Raw genomic sequence first — 14853 nt, 5'->3', positions numbered from 1 at the left:
CTCCTGCCAACTTGTGTTTAAAAGCAGCACATCAGCTTTTTAAATTAAGTTTACAAAGACAAAATTCTCCCTTCAGATCTATTTTGCTGATTTTCTAGTTAATGGCCTATTTAAATGCATTTTGGCATTCCTTGTGAATGTGTTATTACATAAATACTTATCAACTTACCTAAAAATCGTAAGTGAAGCAAAACGTGGCTGGGCACTACTAAAGAGCAAATTCGCACTGCGTGCTTGCATTTCTAATGCAGCCATAACAAACAAGACCAAAGGGTAGACATCGAAGCTTTACCTTATGGGAGCTGCCATTCACTGTTAGACAATAAACTCACTTTTAAAAACAGATCTCTAAACTACAGCATAGGAAAAAGTCCTCAGGGCGCCTGCTTATGAGGTTTAATTATTAGCTTCTGTACGATTCAACTGTCAGTAAATACATTGCAAATCCACAACTATGGACATAATCTCTGCTCATAGACCTTTAATTGTTTTGAGCAATGCACAATGCGGGCTTTAGCAAGGTTCAAAAATGAAACGTAAAATGCTGATCTAGAAACGCCCGAGTTGACATCAACATTAGTCAGATATTATATTAAGTTTACAACATTTTATTGGGTTCACAGAAACTTTGGCCTGTTTTCTGTAACATGTAATCCGCTCCCTGTCAAATGAAACCCTACAACAAATTTAGGGTACACCTGCTTTTTTTATTCTTGGGAGCATTTTCCTTTAATATTGGCTATCAGTTGGATTACTCACTAGCACCTTTAAAGAAAAAAAAGGACCAAAACAGCAAAATGGTTGTCATTCAGTTTTTCTGGCATTTACGTTCTTCAGCTAAATTAGTCCATTAAGGAATACTCAAACGTGAGCATCAATCTGACCAGCAGCAGTGAAAAGAAACCTGGTTTTGCTGGCTGTTCTAGGTTAGTTTCTAGACCAGTTGCGAACTGCTAGCAAAGAGAGGCCTTGGAGGAGTTCAGAGCGTGAGCAGACACCAGAAAAAGTGAATAGTTAATTTTCTGCGTCATTGCCATAAACAGCCAACATGAATAAAGAGTACGAAATAAAACTGCAATGAACAGATGCTTTAAAGGCGCAGCATTATCATAGCACGGAAGTACACCCCCTCCACTTTGTTTTGAAATAGACTCCAGCCTCGTGTGAAAGCGCGCGCTTGGTTTGTAAAAACTTGTAACTGCGGTGACGCGCAAACACGAGAAAGAGCAAATACGATACCTGGCCGAGCGGGCTCCCAGGCTAAAGCCCATGTATCCTTCAGCAGGCAAAGAATCATCCCCCAACTCTTTCAGGTCCTGGGGCCCGAGGTATTTGTCCGTATCACCTGTCATTGCATCCTCACCTGCCAGTACAAAAGCCAGGCTGAAATCAGAAGCTACGTGAATTGTAAACGTTTGTGTGCTTAGTAAGTCATAACGCCCGTCTCTGCTCGCCAGCAAGGAATCAATCCCATCACCCCACTTTCCCTAAGGCTCTTTCCATGTATCGTGTCAATTATCCACCTTCTGAACTGGCCTGCGAAAATTATTTTATTGAGGGCAAACATAAGAAGCAAAACCCCACCTTGACGTAAATCCAATAAAATTGTACGAGGGATGACTTTTGCCCAATCGTTTAAGCGAGCAAAAAGGGTGGTTCTGCACTTTGCACCATTGCGCTCGCTTTTGCTTTCTTTACCAAAAAGCAGGACCCGACAACCTACGGTTAGGTTATACTGTATGCAAAAAACCCCAGGCAAACAAAACCACCGCCACCAACGAAGTCCTTGGCCGGGAGGGGCAGCCTGGTTGCCCACCCGTACTGAAAAGCACAGCAAGCTTGAATGGACGCCGAGTAAAAGAAGAGGCCCGCCTTCCAGCGGAGGTGTTTCCCAGTAACTGTTGGAAGCTTGAATGAAAAGGGGAGTTTGGTGTTTGGTTTTTTTTTAATGAACAGCTTCCCGCTCCCAGGCCGATTTGCTGAAGGTAAGTGCTTTATGAAGCTCCCATGAAGCGCCCCTGGCGGGGCCAGGGCTGGGCTCCGGCGCCGGACAAAGCCCGGCCCCGAAGCCCAAAGTAGATGCTATGGGGGTGTTTTTTTATTACAAGAAATGGAAGGAAGGAAGGTTAAGTCTTCGGAGAAGAGGGCAGATGCCGCAAAGGGTTAACGGCGGAGCTCGCCCTCGCTAGCAGCATTTGCATACCATTACATCATGCAAAGCTACATTCCTGCAGTGACAGAGCAAGTCCAAAATATGCCTTTTGCGGCTGCAGGAGCGTCCCCCCCCCCACCTCCCCCCGACCCCGACCCCTCACCGCCCCGGAGCAGAGCGGGCTCCCGGGAGCTCGTTACTTGCCTGCCTCCACGCTCTCCTCCTTTGTTGTGAACGCCTTTGAGGTGTGTAAGTTGCACAACAGAGAAGCTGAGCAGCGTGTTCGGGAAGGTAAGCGGCTCCGCAGCCCCGGCCGCGCGTTTCCCGCTTTCATTCAAGGAGTTCAGACTAGTTTCCATTCACTTAACTCAGGAAACCACAGGCGAGCTCTGGTTTTAAACTAACAATCAATTCTAAAAATACCCCTTCAGCTACTGCTTTGCAAACGGCAAACAAACAGACCAACTTTCTCCTCCAGCCCAGCAACAACCAGTATTTTCAGTAACACTTTGAAGGCTAAAAGGTTCATAACATACCAGAGAGCATTAAAAAAAACCCACAACAAAAAACAATTAAAAAAAAAATCACACAAACCCCAAAAACCCAGAAACAGAAACAGCATATATTAAAGTTAAACTTTAAAAAGTCTTACTGTTTTGGAAAGCCATTTTCACCAGTCTGGTCTATAAGACTTTTTTCCCTGATGTTTCCAAGAATTCCTATTAGTCCTATTAGTCCTTAAGCAGTGATTTAGGGTTAATCTCCAAACCAGCACAAGCAAACTAATCCCTGTGGGTCATATTCGCTTTCCACACAACAACTGAGATCTTCTCAACATCGCGACCTCTTCGCATGTATTTTAGGACATGTGCATCTTTGTCCTCTCAACTCGGACCAAAGTTCTTTGCAAAATATGAAACAAAATGAAAAATAATGACTGGAGTTTTAAAAAAACAAAATCCCTTTTAATCACTCTGCAGACATCCCTTTAAAGCTTCTGCTGATTGGATTACAGCCTCCCTTGGCAAGCCCCTGGAATGGTGACATAAATGCAGGCACTCCAGTTATTTGTATGTAAATAGGGGTGCTGCGAGGGTGTAGTTTTTCTGTAACTCGATACCGGGGCTGAGCCGGGAGCGCGGGGCCGGGCGCTGGGCTCCGCCCGGGGCTGGGGCCGCCCCCCGCCCGCCCCGGGACCCCGCGGGGCTCAGGCCCGACCCGGGGGGCTCGGGCCCGGGGACCCGGCTGCTGCTCGGTGGGTGCGGACCTGCTGCCCTCCGCCCCGCTCCCTCTCTGCCCGCCAGCTGTGGGGTGCTTGTGTCCAGAGAGCAAATTCAGGTGCTTGAGGAAAAAAACAGGACTGCAGCTTGGGAGGTGATGGAGCGGCCCACAGAGGGTCAGAGGTACGGGCAACTTTAAGAAACTGCTAACTGGACCAGTGACATCTGGAAACTTCTGCCCTACACCACCTGAAGCCAAGCGCTGCGCCACTGCAAGGACCAGACGAGGCATTTTCTTTAGGAGCGTCATTTGTCAAAGGCAAGGTGGAGAATGATAAAAAGCTATTCCAGTTGAGCTGCAAAATACATTAGATGTTATCCCGCTCTGCAGCTAATCCAGCCAGAGCAGGATTACTCTGATGAAATGCTCTCATCAAAGGAAAAGCTGCATCTAGGAGTGGTAATTTCAAAGAATTCCAGACATTGTTTTGTGATCGTGGGAGGCTGGAGCAAAATGGGTGGTGCACGTTTCAGCAAACCCGCTCTGTTTAATTAGGTGTCACAGCCTAATCCTCTGCGTTTCAGGTAACTTTGCTCCCAGCACACTGTATTCCTGCAGAGAGACGTCCCATGGAAAAGTGAAGACAAAATTCATCTCTGAACGCAAACGATAAATGCCCAAGAAGTGAGGCAAAAAATAAAAACACCAAAGAAAGAATACTGCATTGCTTTGCTGCAGTTGCCATCCTTCCCTTCATAATACATTACGCATTGAAGAAAGATGATGTCCTGCTAACAGCGGGCAAACATAGCTATCGCAAGTATAGGAAACTTCAAAATCCAAGAAGGAATAGCAGCAGTAGGTCAAAGCAAAGGTCTGTCAGTCCTAGTGTGCCCTGCCTCTGACAGCAGCCAGACTTCGCAGGAGGATATAAGGACATGAAACAGTGGAAGTCCACCGCGACTCTTTTCTAGCTGGCAGTGATCTGACCACACATTTTCTAAAGCCACAGGAGATTTGTATAGTCGTGAACACTTTGGGGTTTTTTTCCCTCTTTTTAAATTCTTCCAATTTAACTTTGAACTCATGTAAACTTTTTTTGCATTCCCCACACCGAGGACTTGTGCCAAGGGGTCACACAATTCAACTACCTGTTGCAGGATGAGCAGCCCTTTTAGTTTAAGCTGAATCTGCCTCTTGCTGGTTTCACTGATGCTCCCTGTTCTTGAACTTCTGGAGAGGCAGCAAGCATCACTGCTCATTTTGCTACCTGCTATTTTATACATTCTAACCTATCCCTCATTCAGCGCTTCTTTTTTCTGGGATAGACAGTCCTAGTCTACTTGCTCTTTTCTCCCCAAAAAGCTTTTCCATACCTTATGTTTTCCCCATTTTTCTGGTCCCTTAGTGTGTCTCCTACAGCTGGGAATTGCAAGAGCACTCTTTTTAAAGGCCAGTGAGAAATACAGGCTCTCTGGCAGCATGAGAGAAAGCATCATGTGGCTTGGGAAAAGTCCCAAACACAATTTAATCATAGCCTGGGATCCAAAAGGGCATTTGTCATTGGCTTTGCTAAAGATCCCCGAAGCTTTCGCCACTCCCTCGTCACAGCCTGTCCAGAGCTGCCTGATGGCAGAAGAGGTACAGCCACAGGGAAGGGCAGGATGCTTCTCGTAGTAGCCAAGGTTTTGGTTTCACACAAGTATGGAGAAACGCCAATACCAAACCGCTGAAACTTTTATGAATCTGTAAATTTTTATGGAGACGAAACTCAGAAAACTCTGAGCATAAAAACATACTAAATCGACCCCTCCTAAAAAGATCAATATTAGACTCTCATGCAAGGGGATGCCCTGACCTGTCTTAAATGCCCTTAAACTGCTGCACCTCAGCACCCACTCAGGGATCAGGCAGTGCACACTCATGTCCTGTTAGGACATCTGTCTAATCTGCCAGGGTTTGATTAGCATGATACTTACTCCTACTGAGAGGAATCTCCATTAAATGGATTTAAAACCATGTCCTTATTTACACCTAAATGTTTGTTATCTACTGAAGACCAAACAAAAAAAATTCAAAAGCTCAGCAATAAGTCTTTCTTGACAATGACTGTCTAAATTCTCAACACCTGAACCGCTTTTTGGTTTGGGTTTTTTTCCCTTCACTGCTCACATAGTCTCGCTCTTTGTATCAGCTTCCGTTGCTTGCTGACCCTTCGCCCCTGGGACAGCAGCGGCACCTTTTGGAGGGGGGTGCTGTGACAGAGCTCATCGCTGGGTTGTGGCAGTCGCAGCAGGGCTTCAGCTTCCTCCACCAGACCGAAGCTTTTGCACCCACCCGGAGGGATGCTCCGAGGATGCGCATGCGAGGGGGTTCCCTCCAGGCCTCCTGCAGATGGCTCGGACTGTGCTTTAGCATGGCTGATTCCTGGCTCCCCGCCAGCCCCATGGCCACGGGGTGCACCACTGGGGCTCCCAGCAGCTGTGCAGGGTGTGGGGTGCGGGCTCACATCTGGAGACAGTAAGAGGAAAGACCCGGTTCTTGCAGTCTCAGGTTTCACATTTATAAGATTTGCAATCTCTTTAAAAATAAAGGCAGAGCACATGTTCAGTGTGCATCGGAATGGCTCTGTGTTCTTCTACAAACTTTCTGCTCATATGAAGATCAGCCTTCATTTTTTTCCCCACAAAATCATGTTCACATATTTAAAAAAAAAAATTTTTTTTTTGCGGTGGAGCAGTTTCCCAGCACTCGACCTCATTTGGGCAGAATTGCCAGAGTAATCTAGGAAAAGGAAGAAAAGGTCTCTCCTCTCAACCAGTCTGACTCCAAACCAAACTGTCCTCAGCAGGGAAGAGAAATCACACAATTTCCATGTAAATACTATTTAGTGGGCACAGCGAGACATAAATGCAAGGAAAGAGCTTCCTGACATTTGCCTCTGAGCTCTGAGACTCTACTTTCCAAGCCTTTAATTTCTCTTATGAGAGAAACCTTGAGGATTGTGGCATATTGAGAAATCATTAAAGAAGTTTCTCTCACTGAAGAGTTTTGGCTGATGACATGAAGCTTAGCCAAGTGAGAGAGAGCTCAGATTTGGGTGGTAAATTTGTACCCTTCTCTCACTCGTAAATCAGCTCCCTGGCTCTGAGATTTGTCAGAGTGCATTACCATCTTGAACATATTTATTTCTACTGGCGTAAGTGGATGCATTGTATGTAAATCCCCTATCAGCACTGAGGATGGGGATAGGCATGGATAGGTCAGGAAAGAGAGACAGACCAGTGATGATGACCTCAAAGCCAGTAACTCATTGCATGCCTTGCACACTAGAATGCTTCAGCATAGATTAATAAAATGCCTTTTATTTGGTTTGAGAGGTCCCTTTCAATTCAGGTTTGAAAGTGACCTTGTTATGCATAAACCAGTCTCTTAGCTCCCCTAGTAACAACACGGGTGCAGAACACTCCCTAGGCAAGGAATTGAGCGTATTACCTGCATTCTTAAGTTTTGGTTTGTATTTTGTTAAACAGAGTTAGTGAGTAGGAAAAAACCTTCCACAGATCTCACACAACCCTGCAGGTGTTGCATTCGGCCTTAATAAATGATCCTCTATATTAAAAGATACATTTTACATCTTTGGTTCTAATATTCAGATTCCATATGAAGCTGCACAGAGGGATACAGCAGTAGTTACCACTCTATTAACTAGCACTATTATGCATCAGTGTTCAGTCAGTTAAAACAATACATTATTTTGAGCAGTACAATAGCCTAAGAGTTATTTGTAAAACACAGGTATAGGGTATGAACACTATCCATTTGGAGCTGTAGCAATGGGAACACAATGACAAACTGAACACAAACTAAAAGCCTCAATACACGAATTAAACAAGAGCTGCACACAGTGAACTTAGCTAAACAGCTTTTACACTTTAGTGCTTAAATGCTATAAAAATTAAAAGTAAATCTATCTCTAGGGAGGAAAAAGAGAGATTAACTAAAGAAGCACAAAAAATAATTGAATCCAGTCACTTGTTTCCTATTAGGGAAGAAGAAACTGCAGCTCTAATGCAAGTGAATCGGAACACACACAAAAAAAGCCTTCGGGACACTGTCATTTTCTTCACCCACTCAAGACCTTTCTGTTTCTGAATGTCACCTGGGAACCTAATCCTGCCGTGGCCTCTGGAAACCTGCAGTTCCTGGTGAAACTCACATGGGCTCCTGCACATCCAAACCAGGAAAGGTCTGACCTAACAGGGGATGCTGGTACAGGGGAGGGAAGCAGTTGCCAAAGGAGTTTTAAATACTTGGGAACCACTGAAGCCATGAGGAGCCTGGCCAGCATGGAGGAGTGAGCTGGGATGGGCAGGTTGCTAGCACAAATAGCTCAGCAGAGTTATTAGAGGCCCTGAAAACAGAGGGCTTTATTGCCACTCTCACAGATTTCACATCACTTTGCAGGATGATACAGATGAAATCTCAGCTACAAAGTACTTCCTTAGTACTAACAAACACCAACATGTTGAGTCCATGAATCCTCTTTATTCAGGACAAAAGTACTCTGATGTGGTTTTACTGAATATCATGACCGAAACATTATATATTAAACAAACAAAACCCCCCAAAAACTCACCCTGAAAATATGTCTTTCCAGGCTAAGAGTCCACTATTAATGTAAATCAACAATTTCAGCGCTTAATCCACATCAGAATTTAAAAAAGAAACACCAAACCAAAAATCCATTTCTTCTGCTGTTCACTTTCACTATCAGTTATTTCTTCTAAAGTGTTTTGATATTTGACCCTTTTGTCTGATATTTAATTTTTCAGTTACAATCACAAAACAATTCTCCATTTCATAGGAGCAACAGCAAAAGGACTATTCCAGGAAACTGGAGGTAATTTGATTAAAAAATTAGTAGTAAGAGATTCAGAAAAAAATTAGAGGATTATCAGCAATAGCTCAAAGACTTTTTGAAAGCGTTCTTAATTGTAAAGCAGAAATTATTGTTAGTGGGATAAATAGAAAAATTAAAGAATTAATTTTCAGACAGATGAAATAAAAGGAAGAGGATTAAGTTAAATATCACCGCAATACAAAAGTGCACAAATACCTTCTTCAACATCTGATAAATATTCAGCATCACTGAGTATTTCAGGGGCATTGGCTTTACGAACTGCATGATTTAAATAAACAAAATAATTAAATAAAAGCATAGACTATCAATGTGTCAACAAAACAATCAATGTAAAACAATAACAAATGTGCAAAGACCATTTCCAACTAATGCTGTTTGCTTGTTGGTTTTTTTTTCAAACAAACATTTCTTACAACAACAAAAGACTGAAAAATAACTGAGAGGCTTGTTTTATATTTTAATACCTTCATCATCAGACATATCAAGAACTTCATTCATGGTTTCGGGTACATTCATTTTGTGCTTTTCTGTAACAGTCTGTCAAAAAAAAAAAATCATTTCAGATCGCAGGCATCATTGTTCTTAAAATTACAGTTATTTTTAAAATCAAATGCAAGGTAGGACATACTTTGACCTGCAGTTAGCAAAACAAGATTTAGTGGGTTTTTTGCTTCTTCACTTTTGTTTTTATAGATTGAACTATACATTAAAAAAGACTACATCAAACAATAAAAATTAGACAATATTATATTCACAGTTTCACAGCAGAAAAAGCATGAGCTGAAAACCTACAAGATGACGATATCAAAAGAAGAAACAAGTACACTGAGAAGAGTTTCATATCAGCTCTTCAAATAGTCTAAATTTTGAGCAGGAATATGTCATCTCTATTTAAATGAAACTTTCCGAGGGAAGTTTTTCTCCTTCGTCGTTAGAAAAATGCTGCAATTTGGGAGCAGGCTTAATCTATGTGAATTTTTTCAGAGATGCCTCAGCATGAATTGTGTGGTTTTCCCACAAATGAGAACAATTGTAACCACATGCAGGCGAAATGATACCGCTTAAGGAATTTGTGCATGAAAGACACTCAGAAGTGGTTGGTTCATTTTCATCCTGATGTTTATATTGATTCAGACCGAAAGACCAATATAAATAGAAAAAATCAGAAGCCGAAAAAGGATTGTTGTGAATGCCTGAAATCCGTTCCTAGAATACCCGTGTATCCCACGAATGACACACCTGTGCATAGTTTGCTCTCCAGCTGGGGTACAACACAACAAGCACTGGTAAAGTTTTAGGCTACGCAGGAGACCCTGCAGAATTACCATTCATGGAGTGTAGTGGAATTAAAAGAGAAAAAAAACCCCAAACAAACCACAAGCCAAAATATAAACCCCACACCAAAACCCACCCTCATCTTTATGGAGGTTTTATATTATATTAATTTTAACTGCCATTACTTCTTACCCTTCATATACAAATAAGAAATCATTAACAAGTTCAGGAGGACAAAACAGCTTTTCCACTTGCATTTCTTTTAAACTATTTCAGTTTTTCTCTGGCCTCATGAATACTCATGTGGCAGTTCATGTTTCTTGTGCTACTGCCATCACTTGAGAGAGGCAGAAGAGCTCCTGCATGCTCAAACATCACAGAACTTATAAAAAGCCTCACATCATTTCATTTTGTGGGCATTACTTGCAAAGCTTCTTAACACATTGCCGTTCAGCTAGCAAAATCACAGGACTTTTTTTTTTCAGGCACTACTGGATTTTTTTATTGGTGTTTGAGTATAAATTGTAGTAAAATTAGTTCTGTTCATCTCTTTTTTCATTAAATTTACCTTTGGGAGTTGTTTAGCCACAAGCCCCAAAAAATAAGTGTCAGCAGTCAAACTGAGTTTTTAAAACCCTCAGCTGTAAATCACATTTCTTGTCTAGACTTCCAGAGTCTGACAAGTACACACTTGTGACTGATAAGCAGCATATTCTGATTTTAATGGAAATTATTTCTGGGCTTCTCTTGATTAGGTATTTGGGGTAATACAGGCCTTTCAGCATCTAACATTTCTTCTAGCATAATTCACAGCCTGACCCACCATCTCTCTACAATTCTTCATCTGCATAACATAAATTATCGGTCGTCTTATGCAGCATGAACTCCCCCAGCTTCTTGGTTCTAGAAGCTAAGAATTACCTTGTGATATTGGGAGCTCTTAGCATAAATACGTGGTTTTACTTTTCCTGCAGCTACCTGGCTGTATACTAGGCAATCGTTCAAATTTATGCTACCCCATATAATAATCTCCAATTTTTTCAGGTTGTGGAAAACTATTTTGGAATCTTTCTAGAGAGAAACATGCTCCTGAGAAAACTTAGAGGGAAGCTGTAGGAAAAAATTGTGATTATTTTCTGGCATATTCCTTTATATCTTATTGTTCTGAAATTTGTCTTTTGTGTGGTGGATTTTCTGCAGGCTACTGAATTACAGCCCACAGCCAGGAAAGTCACAGGAGGAAAAGGCACATGCAGTAGCAGAGCTAAAATCTGCCTGTCATCCCAAATGCTCATCGTATTGCAACCACCTGCTTGCACTGCTAGACCACACAAATGGGTGATGACAAAATATGGAACACACAGTAACTGTTTTCCATCTCTGATACGCCTCAAAATGCATATGTGCACATACTTCTCTATTTTCTTTTTAATCAGAAAAAAAAGGTTGCAGAAAGGAAAAAGGAAATTTGGAGCCAATGCTCTGGATTTACGTTCTTAAGACCCAATATTGGCTTTACTACTACGGTGGTACGTGGAAGCTCCTCATCTCACAAAACTGTTTTCTTTACAGAGCAATTTGGCAAAACATTAATGAACAAAATTCTTTCTCAGAAATCTGAGAAAAATATTTTGGATTCTGTGAATCACCATTTTTTCTGATAGCAGGTCATACCTGACCATTGCTAGTCCCTTTAACCTCTCCTGGCTAACGCTGCAATAAGCCGTCCCGAGAGGCAAGACAGGCAAGCTGGGGTTCATGAATATGTTAGCGAATGGATATCTGGGGTTGCAGGAGCTGGCTGTGGCTGCTTGCAGAAGACAGCCTTTCACCATCTTTAGAAGACATCAGAAACTACGCAATGAGGTGCTTTTAAGTAAATACCAACCACCTTTTAGTTCGGAATAGGTTTTCTTTGGCCAAATACAAGCCATTATACACCAGTCCCTTAGAAAACTGTCTCAAAAGGCAGAAGCAGCTTCTATTTACACAGTTCTGTAGCAACATCTTTTCAACTACAAACCAGCCTGTATTCGTGGGGTTTGTGCCCTAAACAACAAGATATGCAGAGAAAACACTGTGACTATTAGTCATTTACTCTGTCCATTTTCTGCTCGGTTGGTACTCTTTTTGCATACATCCTGATAATGTCTGCCACCTTAAAAATATATTGCTCATATTTGACTTAATATCCACTTTATCCTGCTAAAAGGAAATAGGTGGAAATTAAACTGGAACCTCAGTAGACATGTAACTAAACAAAGCTGAATACACTGGCTTAGGAAAAATTCTTCCATTCACTGCTGAACTAAGCTGTACTTACAATTGTAGTCATGGTCTCTTCTGTCACCACCTTCAATGTGTCAACGACTGAAATGTAGCCAAGTCGCTTAGCAATGGCGAGGGCAGTGTTTCCATTCTAGCAATTGAAACATTTATATAAAAAAAAGTTGAATGTTAGCAAGGCTAAGTGTAGAAACTGCTAATTAACTGTAGAAAAATGAACAATACAGGTCAAATAAATGGTTGCATGCTGGTGATTGAAATAAATATATTTTGAGTAGTAGGAAAAATAACCATAAATTTTTTAAGTCTACAGAAATGGGATGAAAATGAAAAGATTTTCAGATGTTTGCTGTTCTAGTTTTGGAAGAGGTGATGGCATAGAGGATGCGGGGGCGATGGGGAACAGGGTTCAACTGCTCTTTTCCTCTCCCACCACACACATTTTTTTCCACATTTCCCTTGCTTAAATGCGTTATGTGGGGTGGGACAACTGAGCCCGAGGCGAAAGCGTTGGCCTCACGGCGGACCCCCTGCACTTACCACAGTGAGCTCGTTGGGTGCCGCGCCGTGCTGGAGCAGGACGTTGATGATGTGGGTGTGCCCCTGCTGCGCAGCCTGGTGCAGCGGCGTGTACCCGTTCTGCAGGCACAGAGAAAGGGAAAGGCTGCAGTGGGCACGGCGCACAAGCCACCTCCTCAGAATGAGTGAGGCACAGGCGGAAAACTCACCTTCGTTTTGGCATTAACTTTTGCGGAGTGTTGCAGAAGGAAGTTAACAATTTTTATGTTTCCGTAGTGGCAGCCAACATGCAAAGGAGTGTATCCCATCTAGAATGAACGTAAGCAATTAGCAAATGTGAATATCCCACACATCCCCCGACAAAACAAAACAGAACAAACCCCAGACACGAAGCAGCAAAAATCCCGTTAAGCTTTATTTCTTTGACCTATGTGAAAAATCTTCCAACCTTGGAAAAAAAATCCCACGCTTTCATGAATGTCAATGGAAGTCCTGTTCTCTGTGAAGCTCTCTGAATGCCTTGTATTCCTGTAATCTTCAACACATGCAATGTTGATTAAAGGTTTGCCTTCCTCTCCAACGGCCAGACTATCAGCTCTCTGGGGCAGAGCCCACCTTTTTAACGAAACGTGTGTATAATGCCTTGCACAGTGAGGTTCGCATGCTTGGTGCTCCTACAGTGTGGTAATAGACAAATAAGTAAATAAGTAAGTAATAACAGCTTTCTAGAAACAGGCGTGCTGAGGGCTGCCTCAGCTACAGTGGAATTTGCAGCCCATCCATTCTGACTGAAATACCCAGAAGGTAAATCTCAAACAATGCAACTGTTTTGCCAGCTCTGCCAGAACAATGTAGTCCTACAGAAACTGGAACACCAGCTGGTAAATTGAGGCTTTAAGACAGAAAGGTCTAATTTTTCATGTGTCTGGCCTTGTGTTATGCAAACTGGAAGAAACTGCCCTTTCTTGGCAATTGCAAAGACGAGATAGTTGAATGTATCCTTTTTGTTCCTGTTACTTATTTTTCATTAGTCGTGGGACAGACTAAAAATGCTTGTCAACATTGGGACTCCCCCACTGAATGCTCTAACCACAACTAAATGGCTTTTTATAGTAAAGTGTACACATTTTGTTAATTTTTCTAAAACCAGTTAGTACAAGAAGAATATAGCTTAAAAACCTGAAAAGATTTTTAAAAACTCCTAGTCGTTTTTACAAACTACTCCTGGTAGCAAAGCAGGAGTCACTAGGCTGACTTTGAACTCGCTCACTTTAAACCCCACGTATTTAAAATAAGTCAAACAGCATGTTGTAACTTGTTAATTGTAATAAACACTTTAATCAACAGTTCACTTTTAATACACAATGCAACAAAACAAAGACGAACAAAGCTTGCTCTTGCTGCTGTTTTTCTAATCTTAGTCCGTGAGAACACTATTTGCAGTTTCGAAAATGTTGGACTTGAGATGCTTAATATATTAGAAATTAGATTATCTTTCCTGAAGTAATTATCTTTTCCTACCTTATCTTCCCTGGAAGACAACACTACCTCTTCTTCCTTAACAAACGCAGTGAATCTAGAGCTGCGCGAAGGACAGTTTGGGAGATGGCCGCCCCTAAATGGGACACTTGCTATTTTCCTCCACGGCATGGAGAGAGGGCATCTTTCCCCAAACCACCCCACGCACTAATAGCTTGATGGCTTTCCAGCAGATGCTTTTCTTGGCTCACAGAGATGGATTAATAGGCTTCCCCCCCTCTTTTGAGGTGAGTCACTGGGATTCCTTTCCCCTTCAAAGGTCAGGTTTCATGGGCCCACTTGACAGGCTCTGAGATGCCAGAAGGGTCATCTTAGCCAGTGTTCTCATGGGGCTTCACCATTCTGCAAGCAGGATGAAACTACGCTGCCAATGTAATATGTCCTTTTGCTGCTCTGTGGGGCTTCCAAGGTGGTATTGGCCCATTGGCTCCATTACCAGTTGTCACGGAAAAATCAATTGCTAGGCTGTAAAAATCATGTCTGATATGAGGAACACAAACACTCTAAACACATGGTAAAATACACCGCAAACGTGCTCCGCTGTTAATCTACAAGAATTCTGCCCTCAGAAAACAGGTAAGAGGTGAGGCTGTCCAAGGTTATTAATTCCAGTGGCAGAAAGGTCAGTTATAATATATATGGAGAAAGACGGCCATGGTGAATGTTTTGGCTGCTGGTAGAGTTCAAAGCAGCCACATGGCCAGAGGGAAAATATACTACTTGGGACTGAATGATCTGGAACTAGATCCAAAGGCAACCTTGTGGGTAGAAACACTGAAAGATGGGCTGGTCTTGTATTGACCAGGCTCCTGCTGCTCTCATCAGTGTTTAAAGGTGAAAAAGCACCTTTGCTCTCCTGCTCTGAGAAGAAAAGGCTGGTGCCCGAGAGGTAGAGGCACACAGGAGGTTAAAAGCTGCAGCCTGTCATCCTTCATTT

General features: G+C 42.4%; 1 protein-coding gene and 1 long non-coding RNA gene across 9 annotated transcripts in view; one reads left to right on the top strand and one right to left on the bottom strand.

Moving 5' to 3' along the window:
* The window catches only part of ANK3 (ankyrin 3), a 375938-nt gene that overhangs the window by 72953 nt on the left and 288132 nt on the right, over nt 1-14853 (bottom strand). For 3 of the 8 annotated variants that reach the window (XM_075109651.1, XM_075109649.1, XM_075109657.1), the window contains 6 exons: nt 12587-12685; nt 12399-12497; nt 11896-11991; nt 8762-8834; nt 8493-8555; nt 1240-1363 (listed from right to left, as the gene is read on the bottom strand). In XM_075109651.1, the coding sequence (XP_074965752.1) occupies nt 1240-1363; nt 8493-8555; nt 8762-8834; nt 11896-11991; nt 12399-12497; nt 12587-12685 (554 nt within the window). Of the gene's footprint in view, nt 1-1239; nt 1364-2356; nt 2558-2804; nt 3149-5545; nt 5885-8492; nt 8556-8761; nt 8835-11895; nt 11992-12398; nt 12498-12586; nt 12686-14853 lie in introns of those variants that run through there. The other 5 variants (XM_075109653.1, XM_075109654.1, XM_075109652.1 and 2 more) reach the window with 4 other exon arrangements.
* On the top strand, nt 1630-4090 carry LOC142064547 (uncharacterized). Its single transcript, XR_012663149.1, has 2 exons — nt 1630-1985; nt 3958-4090. It is a non-coding gene; the product is annotated as an uncharacterized LOC142064547 (long non-coding RNA).

This window comes from Phalacrocorax aristotelis, chromosome 14, assembly GCF_949628215.1.
Source record: "Phalacrocorax aristotelis chromosome 14, bGulAri2.1, whole genome shotgun sequence".
Taxonomy (NCBI): Eukaryota; Metazoa; Chordata; class Aves; order Suliformes; family Phalacrocoracidae; genus Phalacrocorax; species Phalacrocorax aristotelis.
This window is presented reverse-complemented; position numbering and strand designations above follow the sequence as displayed.